This window comes from Macaca thibetana, chromosome 14, assembly GCF_024542745.1.
Source record: "Macaca thibetana thibetana isolate TM-01 chromosome 14, ASM2454274v1, whole genome shotgun sequence".
Classification (NCBI taxonomy): Eukaryota; Metazoa; Chordata; class Mammalia; order Primates; family Cercopithecidae; genus Macaca; species Macaca thibetana.
The window spans coordinates 51484600-51494752 of NC_065591.1; the positions used below are offsets into that span (position 1 = coordinate 51484600).

Genomic DNA, 10153 nt, shown 5'->3' on the forward strand with positions numbered 1-10153 from the left:
TATGACTAATATAATATGGTAAGAGTCCCCCCATCTCACAACAGAAATTGATATTGACCTATATATATGTGTGAGTCTGTATAACAAGCAAATGGACAGTGTGAGAGTGAAAAGCTCCTCATATACCAGCCCATAGTGGTAAATGTATCAGTGATTATAGCTTCTTGATGCAATTGAAAGAGTCAGCTATAATGAAACAACTTACCTGTGATTGGGGAAGTACTCAAGTTTTAAACCTTGAAAAATTCCATTTCGATATGCTTTTTGGTATGTTTTTATTTCTTTCATTTCCTAAAACTCAGAGCAATAAACAATCTCCACAACCATTAAGCATTAGCTATAGCTGCATTTTCTAATTTTTATTATCAGTTTGTACTAAATACTTATTAAAAGTAGTAACGGTTAAAAAATAGTTACATAATAAAAAAGCGGGGAATGGTGCAAAAAAGGGAAGAGAGGTAGGAGGGGTGGCTTAATTATAATATCATCAGCAGCATTTACATTTTTAAAAACTCCACCATCCAGGAAATAGTTTAAAAGACCTCATCCTGTGTAAATTTCTCAGATCCTAAATATGTCCTTTCCAAACATATAATTTTGCAGGCATGGTCATATAACATCTGTATGTAAAAATAAAACAACAGTAAAATCTGTTTTTTCTTTTTTCTTTTCTTTCTGGGTTTTTTTGCTTCCCCCCTATCCAATTTCCTTTTGTTTCCCCACGAACAAAAGGAATTGGCCAAAGACTGACAAGGTTCTTCATGATTCTAAATTAATCCTCTAATTTATGGGGAAATACAACATTGAAGCCAATAAAAGAGCAAATGTGAATAAGGATTTATCACTTTATATTACTTTGTAGTAATATAAAGTAATTCTCCTGAGAGATGTCAGTTACTATCTTGATTTGTTGTTCTGTTTTCCTTGAAGGAAGGCTCACCATCCAGAAGGCTGAGGGTAGCTGAGTGAATTTCATTCCATTCCCAACTAATTTCATTGAGTCAACACAGAAGACTGGTTAAGAGCACAGATTTAGGAGTCAGACAGACCTGAGATCATATCCTGATTCTGCCGATTATTAGCTGTGTGACCATGGGTAAGGAACTAAACCTCTCTGAGATTTAGTCTTCTTATCCGTAAAATAGTAACGATCAGAAACTTCCTCAAAGTACTATAAGGAATAAGTGAGATGAGTAGGAAGAACTTAACACAATATCTTATCCAGGGCTTTGCCGCTAAGTATTTTTCTATTTCCAAAATAATCATCTCATATTTTTTTAGCAGCCACTGTGTGACAATTTCTTTTGATGTGAATTATTTCTAATTTTCACAGGAATGCTGGGAAAAAATCAAAACACCCTCATTTTACAGATGGAGAAATTGGCTCAGAGAGGTGAAGTGGCTTCAGTGAATATGTGACCAAGCAGGACCTGAAACCAACCCACCCAACATCAAAGCCTGTGTGCTTTCCACCAGTCTGAGGTGTCTACTCCTGTGGTCGATGTGTGTCTCAGTGTGGGACAAAGAAAGAGCCATGCAGCTTTGGAGGTCTGCAAACCTCTCAGTTTAGGATAAAACCCCCAATTATGCTTGAAGTTGGACCAGCTTTTGAAACCTCTACTGGACATTCTTTTCCCATCAAGTTCCTTGAAATGTCCCTTTAAAAAACATCTAGGAAAAGCCACTCTCATTAGCCAGAGTCTGACTTTATTTTCCTAATAAACAGACCTCTGGTAAGACAAAAGAGCCTCTTTTATTTTCAATCAATTATTGAACATTTCAGTGGATTTTCTTCTATTTGGCTTGAAATTGTGATCTGGGAAAGGCTGGTCCTGCAAATTGTCCTCCTATATAAGGGAAGCCCCTTGAGGATCCTCAACTTGTTATTTTTAATCACTGTAATCTCCTTTTCAAAGGAGGCCCTGGTCAGAAACAGAGCAGGCCTTTCAGAGCTTTCTAAAGCACAATTATTGCCGTTGGAGGGAGGGGGGACTGTGGGAAGAGGGAGGGAGAATAGAAGTGGTGGGAGAGAAAAGGAAATCAATATAATACTAACAACTTGGAAAAGACAAAATAATGATCTCAACTGGATTCAGGTTTTGGGGAAGAAACCCCATGTTTCAGTCTTTTTTTAATAGTGACCATTTTATTCCGGTCTAGAGTACCTAAAGACTATACTTAGACAGCAGGCACAAAGAACAGAAGCTGCTTGGGGATGAACTGGAATACTGTGGACAAAGATTTGAGGCAGGAAAACAAGTCATTGATTCCAAGGATTGTGAGGGATCCTAATTCAGGAAAAAATTAAAAAGCAAATAGAACACCAGGGGAATGCCAACTTAGCAGCCTTAAGTCAGGACAATGAGCAGAATGTGTTCGAGTTACTTTTAACATAATTATTCTAAGAAAGAAGGAGCCAGCAGAAAATGTCACAAACTAGGCCAGCAACTTTTCTTTCAAACTTTGAGTGGCGGAATCAGGTTTGCTAATTGCAGAATATTTACTTGGAAAACATCAGCATGGTTCCTGCAAGATCTCTTTCAAGGTCTCTTAGCCATAAGAAGGGAGAAGAGATGATTGCCCAATCTATAGCCTGAGTTGGGGTGTCAAAGTCCAGACAGCTGTTTAGGCAGGAGTAGCCTGAAGGGTGAAAGTCCAGGACACTCCCTATCCAGTTCCCCACCTGCTGGCCCTGGACTTTTAGGTAGTTCTAAAACCTCCTTAGCCCTGTGAATACCAGCTGTACCTCCTTCCCAGTGTTAGGGCCACCAGCTGCCAATGCTCAACTAAAACACGGAGGATTAGTGTGAAAAGAGACACTGGGTACACTTGGCCTGAACCCCAGACTAGCCTAAGCCACTGAAACAATCCTCCTGGGCTTGGATTAGCAACAGTCTTAGGCAAGGCTCCTGATATGAAGAAATACCTCATTCATTAATTCAATTAATTCATGAGGACCCAAATAACCACCATTCACTGGTAGATGAATGGGACTGGAGGAGAGCTGAGGAAACCTGCTTTCAAACGCACACATGCTCTTCAAAAACAAAAATCTGATCAAGAACCTACCTCCATTAGTAAACCAATAAAGGCCTCACATTGAACTCCTACGCTTATTAGGCATCTCTTTTAGCTCAGGCACACTCACCTTTGTAAACTCATTTACTCCCTACCACCAAGAGAGGGTGGATAAACAGCTTTTTTGGTTTGTCTGTTTGGCTTTTTTTTTTTTTTTTTTTTTTTGCTAGGAAATTGGTGCAGAGAAATTAAATGACTTGCACAGGGTCACACAGCGAGTAAACCCAAGTCTGTTGGACTCCAGAGCCACTTCTTTCTCTGCTACGTGGAGCGGGGACAGTTTCCCCTGTGAACTCAGGTCCTCAGTTTTGGGGAGGGCTGAAAAGGCCAGTGAGGTCACACTCGCTTCCCTGCGGTCCACAGGGAGGATCGGCCGCCTCCCGGCTCCACCGAGTGGCAGTCGCCGCCCGTCGGCGCAGCTCGCTCCAGCCAGGGTGCCAAGCCGCGCACTCCCTCCCGGGCTGGGAGGGGTGTTCTCCGCCCAAAATCTTTCTTTGTGGAGCTGCGCGCCAGGGTCAGATTATTCCTCGCAAAGTGCTCAGCACGCCAAGGTGCCAAGGGCACCAAGGAGCCGGCTTGGGGTAGCTCAGGGTGGAGAAAGTCGGGGACACAAACCCGGGAAAGAGGGAAAAGCGCTCCAAGAAGGGTGACCCCTGGCTTTGGTCTCCAGCGTGGCCCTGGCGCCCGCTGACACTGCCCCAAACTTTATCCTGTGTTGCTCCCACCGCTTCCGTCCAAGGCTCTCTGGGGAACTGGGAAGGCGGGGAGGAAAGTACAGCAGCTGGGAGCCCTTTTGCCCCACCAGGTGCCCCAATGACCCGCTCCTCCCTGCTTAGCACCAGAGCTGACGTATGAAGGGGCGAGGGTGAGGGGACACGCTCCCTGGCGGGACCCAAGGTGAGGCCAGACAGGCTCCCTTCCCTTCCTGGTTACCTGTCCCCGACCCGGAGAGCGGCGGCTGCTGCACGGGGAAACGATGTCTGGGAGATGACCCTGCTGAGGAGCGAGGTGGCGGGCCTGGGGATACAGTCAGGCGTCTTCAGGTTGGTGCTAGTCGAGCTGCCTGTCCCGCCCAGGAGGCGCTCACCTGCTTAGACACCTCCTCCCTGAGCTCCCGAAACCCAGCTCTCAGCCAAGCAGCGTAGGCGCGACATCCCTGGGACGCGGAGACTCCGAGCTGCCGGAGCCAAGGTTCCCCGGCCTCCAGGGAGCAGGCCTTGGGCATCGGGGCTTCTCTTTCCATCTTCATCCAATTCCCCTTTCAGTTCGGAGCTTACCCAAGGCTCTTTGAGGACCCTGTCCCCACTGGGAACCTGTTCTGGAAACCCAAGATCCTCCATCTCGTCTGGGACCACGAGAGAATAATTTGGGGTTCTTTCCAAGGACCCTTTCGAGGAGCTTTAGGCTGTCCCTGCCCCTCCTTCTCGCGCCCCAGGACCGGTTAGGGAGAAGCCAAAGTCCCTTCTCCTGAAGAGTCCTATCTAGGGAAGCCGGAGTGGCCGTCCCGCCCGGGGCCGGTCTTTGAGAATCGGGTACCCTCTCCTTCAGGGCCAGAGTGGGGAAAGCTGGGGTCGCTGCCTTGCCCGGGACCCGACCAAGAGAAACCTGGATCCCCTCCAGACCGATTTGGAGAAAGGCGGGTTTACCTCCCTCCTGCAGACGGCCGGGGGAGAAGCGAGCCTCCCTTGCAGTCAGGCCGGCGTGACGCGTGGCTCCGCCTGGGAACCGCGCGTCGGAGACGCGGGCTGCCTCTTCTGGCTGCGGCCCCCGCGATGGCCCAGTACGCTGGCTTGGGATGCGCGCTGAGCTCGCAGCTGCAAGGGCCGAGGGCAGCCAGGACAGAAGGGCCCTTGCTGGGCTGCACCCGTGCGGCGCGCCCGGAGACCGCGCGCCCTCCTCCGGCACCGCGAGGTCGGCGCCCTCCGGGGACCGGGTCCCGCGCTCCCAACGCCACACCGGGCGGCCACTTACCGCGGTAGCTGGTTCCCGGCTTATAGAAGTCGGGGTCGCCCTCCACGCGGAGGCTGAACTCGGTGTAGCCCTCGCGACGCGTGCCCTGGGCGCGCAGGATACGGCTGCAGTAGCCCTCTGACTTGGGCACTTTGTCCAGGGTCTCGTCGGAGAAGGCCAGCGCCGCGGCCAGGGGCAGCACCAGGGCCAGCAGTGCCGGCGTCCGGCTCAGCTTCAGGGGCGCCAGGGACAGCCTCATCCTCGCGGCCCCCAACTTTGTGCCGCGGCCGCCGGCCTTGGCCACGCGACTCCTGCCCGAAGTGGTCCCGACGAAGGCGCGACCTGGCGGAGCCGGGGCGGAGAGAGGGAGCTCGGAGCCGGCGTCGGCGACTCGGAGACCGTGCCAGGCTCGGCTTGGCGGCCGCGGAGCTGCGCTGCGCTGCGCTGAGCTGAGCTGAGTCAAGCGAACCAGAGCAGCGCGAGGAGGGGAGGGCCGCGGCGAAGGAGCGGGAGGAGGGAGGGCTGATTTTGCCCAGATCCCCCAGCGCAGCTCTGTTTTGTTTCCTCCGAACTGGCGATTAGCAACGCGGCCGTGTTTATTTTGCGACATTGGGTTCCCAGGGTCTGACGAAGAAATCATGGCATACCGGACACTGTGGGCTCTGTCCCATCGCCTAGGAGGCTGCTGCTCCAACCCCCAGCTACACTCTGGACCCTCTGGAGGACGGTGCTCAGAGGAAGGAAAGCCTGAGAACTAACTTTTGTAGCACACCTGCTCTGTGCCCAGCAATATGCTTGGCGGCTTACTTACTGTATCGACTCGCCTTCATGTTCCCTACTCCCAATAAAGATTGCATTACTTTCACTCACTTTATAGATGAGCAAACTGAGACTTGCGACCAGTTACTGCAGGGTTAGATGCGGCGACTCCGGGCCCATTGCTCTTCCCAAGGCCGTATTGGAACATGTCAGACTGGAGGCTGAGAAAGGAGAAACGACTTAGCTACAGAGGTTAGGGCCCACGATAATTTTGGAGATCTATGAAAATGTTTTCTTTAAAAATCAGAAGAAAAAAGTTTAGGTCAAACAAAATGTTTCACCGTATAATGTTAATATATTTGTATTTACACCTCTACAGTCATAAAATATGCTTAACCTGGAGGAAGGAGCCAGCAAAGGCAAAAGTGCCCAAGGCTCAGGAAGGTCCTCCTACTGCCCGGGAAAGGAGTTTCAAAAGATTCAATGAAGAGCCTGTGTTTTCTTGGCTTACATTTTAGTTCAGATTATCAGTCCCCAGGGACAGATGTTCAGAGAGGTGCTGAGCCTGAGGGCCTGAAGGGAAAAGACCCGGGGCAAGAATCTCTCCCAGTGTCTCTCCGGGGAAGAGACCCAAATCAAACCTCAGTCCTGCCACTCACCCATTGTGAAGCTTGGGCTAGTTACTGCACTCTCCAAGCTTGTTTCCTGCTCTGGAGAACAAGGGAGTGGGGGTGGGTGCCAGTACATCCTTCCTAGAGGTAGTGGGGGGATATGCTAGAGTTGAATGATATGACCCATATAAAAGACTCGAGCTGGTCTCTAGTGGCGCCCGCTCCCTCACCCGCTTGGGGATACCTTAAGCCCCCTGCCTCTCAGTGCACACAAGCATCCCTCCCCAGGTGCCCTCAGAAGCTTTGGTTTCCTCTTCTTTTTGCCCAGGGCCTTCAACACACCTTAAGTGCCTACAATTAGCAAGCAATCTCCTTTGCTTTCCAGGTCAGTGTTTTCTCTTTCATAACGCTACAAACAGGCCCAGGGCGCCCCCTGCATGGGAGGTCCGCCCTTCCTCCCTGCCTGTCCACTTACTCAGCAGTGCTTGTGCTGGAATTCCCACTGCCACTATTAACTGGGTGCCTTCTCTCAGAGGTCACCTGAGAGTAACCCCTTGCTGAAGCCAATTATGCTCCTCTCATCCCTTGCCCTTCTCGACCCTCGCAGCACCTAATCCAGCTGATCGGCCCTCCTTTTTGAGGCGAGGCTCAGATCCACGTCTAAGTGCTGAGGGAATTGTCTGCATCTTCACTCCACTGGCTCAGTGCTCATGCTGCACTCCAAGTTGCACGGTCCCATCCATCCAGCAAGCTTTCATTAAGTGTAGATTTGGAGCTAGACTCCGTGCTGACCAGTAGGTAGAAGAGGGAACAAAAATTCATCCATCCATCCATCCATGCATCCATCTATCTGTCCATTCATTCATGACAAAGACCCTCCATGTACTCAGTGCTTGGATAAAAAAACATAGATATGTTACTTGCCTTTAAGGATTTTACACGCCTGTGGCAAAGGCAAATATTAAATACATAATTATATGAAACTTTTCAAATGATAATTGTGATGTATGCTACAAAGTAAAATAAGTGGTTCTTGAAAGTGTACCCGATCTTATCTCAGAGGGCAAGAAACTACAGAAATGAATAAATTGTGACCCCTGTCTTCACGAAGCTTATGGTATGTCTGAAAGCTCAAATCTGTGCTCTTGAACCTCTATTCATCTACAAAAGGTTCAAATCTAAGTTGGAGATGGGTGGGCATGAAGTAGGCAGGAATGCAATATTTAACTTTACGTTGGATATTGACAGGAAAACTATGTGAAGTAGGCAGCCTCAATTCACCTCCGCACTCCCATTTTTCAGATTAGGAGCCTATGAAATTACCTGCTGAGATAATGTTCCATGGCTATTAAGGGAAAGAGCCAGGATTTAAAACAGGCATCCCCAACACTAAATGAGGTACTTTCCAGTACACAGTGTTGGCCCTACCATCTGGGCTATGATAGCAGGCTCTAACCAGCTCACCAAGCTCCAATCCCAGTACATGAGCCAGGTTTTCCTAAACCAGCTTGGCTGTCACTCACACCTCTGCTCTTTTCTCCGCTCATCCAATCCATCACCACATCAACAGTTTCACGCTCTCCTCCACCACTACTCCAGTCCGTGTTGACATCCTCTCTCATCCTCCTAACTGGGTTGCCCTTGTCTACTTGTGCTCTCCTTCCATCTGTCTTCTGCACTGAAGCCCAAGTGATCTTTTTAAAAATGCAGATTTGAATGTCAATCCTGAGGTTAAAATTTTTTCTCAGTGGTTTTTCAGGGCTCTCAGAATAAAGATAGAATCTTTAGCCAGGTCTCCAAGGCTCTGCTTGATCTGTCTCTCCAGCCATGCAGCTCTTCTCTTTGTCTGTGCTGTTCTGTCTGCCTGGAATCCTATCATGCTCTTTGGTCTCTCCTACCCACCACCCTCCACTGGCCAACTCCTATGCACTCTTCAGATCTCAGTGCAAAACTGCCTCCTCAAAGAAGACCTTTCTGGTTTCCTAGAAGAGATCCAGCCACTAAAACTCTGCTGGAGCTCATGAGTACCTTTTCTTTTAATCTCCTTCCTCCTCCTCCTCCTCCTCCTCCTCCTCCTTCTTCTTCTTCTCCTTCTTCTTCTTCTTCTCTTCTGCCTCTTCTTCTTTTTCTTCTTCTTCTCCTCCTCCTTCTTCTTCTTTTTCTTCTTCTCCTTTCTCCTTTCTTCTTCTTGAGGCAGGGTCTTCCTATGTTGCCCAGGCTGGTCTCAAACTCTTGGGCTCAAGAAATCCTCCTGCCTCAGCCTCCCAAAGTGTTGGGACTACAAGCATGAACACCTGGCTTCTTTTAATATTAAGATTTATAAGGACCTATTCGTTTATAAGTTTGATTTTTAAAATTTTATATTTGTTCAGTCTTTGTCTCCATTCTAAATTCTAAGCTCCAGAATGTCTGTGGGGCTTACCACTGTATTTTCCGTGCACACATAGTGCCTGGCTCATAGTAGGGGCTCCATAAATATTTTTTCTCTGAATAAAAACTTTTTAACAAGCCTACCCTCAGTGCCTTCTGACTCAGCCCAAATTTTAAGACTTGGCCTCCAAGGCCCTCCATGTTCTGGTCTCACTGTGTCCATCTGGTCATGCCTTGTCATAGATCCCAATCTGAGCTCCCAACACCACCCAGCTGGGCTCCCTGTGTCCTCCACTTTCAGTATTGCCTCAGCACCTTTGCTTACAGCTTTCTCATGGCCTGGAATGCCCTCCCTCCTCCTGCCTGTTTAAATTTTCCTCCATAGAATGAGATCCTGCAGTCTCCCCTCCTCTGGACTTCAGTAGAACTGAGGAGAAAAAGTTTCCTATTTCGACTATTGTGTTCCAGTGAATTGTCATGAACTATTTCTTGTGTCTATTTCTCATCTCCTAGCAATGAATCCAGTTTACTTTCCCCTTAATTTCCTGTTCAGATGTTTTGTTCTTTTGTAAAATATACTGGACTTCAAGAAATCTCCTTCCAGTGTTGTAGCCTAAGGCAGAGCTGATGTTAGTTGCTACGGTGTTGCTAAGGAAAGTCATTTAGCCAGGGCAGATAATTAACTTTATCAGTGTGTGTGGGTAGGTCGCAGAAGAGAAGAGCTGGGCGCTCCAGTTCTCCAAGAGGAAAAAAGTCCTTTGATTCATAGGAGGTAAGATCTCCCTCTTTTTCCCCCCCCTTTAAGAGAGAAGGGGGAAAAGGATTTTCTAGATTAGGGTTTTTCTGAGTTTGGTCATTGAAACATGAGCCTCAGATGTTTGCTTCAAATGCAAATTCCGAAACCTCATCCTAGACCTACTACATCTGTACTTTGAAAAAACTCATACTAAAGTTTAAGGAACCACCATCCTAGACTGTAATTCAGACTTGAAGTACATGGGTTCCAGGCTGGTTCTCCTATGTTTTCGCCATGTGAAGCTGTGCAGTCTTGGAGAGTCACAGGACCTATCTACACTGATTATGTGCAAAATTGGTCATAGTAATACCCATCTTGCCCACCTTGTGGGATTTTGAGAAATAAATGGGTAAGTGAGATAATTTGTAAACTGCAACGAGGTCACAAAAAACCCCACCTAGTTATTATTGTTATTCTTATTAATTTAGGAAAACTGTCTAGAAACTTTATGTTTTTGTTTCTCTTATATATAGAGTTAAATTGGACATTTTATAGAAAAGGATTTCTAGAGAAAGAAAACAGATAGGCAATGAAGGAGTTGAATTGCACTGAATAATCTATTGTAATCTGTGGTGAGGAGGCCTGGAAG

General features: G+C 47.9%; 1 protein-coding gene across 1 annotated transcript in view; it reads right to left on the bottom strand.

Moving 5' to 3' along the window:
* SPON1 (spondin 1) overlaps positions 1-5895 on the bottom strand; it is a 297955-nt gene extending 292060 nt beyond the window's left edge. Inside the window, exon 1 of the mRNA XM_050759412.1 lies at positions 5050-5895. Coding sequence (XP_050615369.1) covers positions 5050-5668 — 619 coding nt within the window. The 5' untranslated portion in view covers positions 5669-5895. The remainder of the gene's footprint in view (positions 1-5049) is intronic.
* Positions 5896-10153: the final 4258 nt, after the last annotated feature.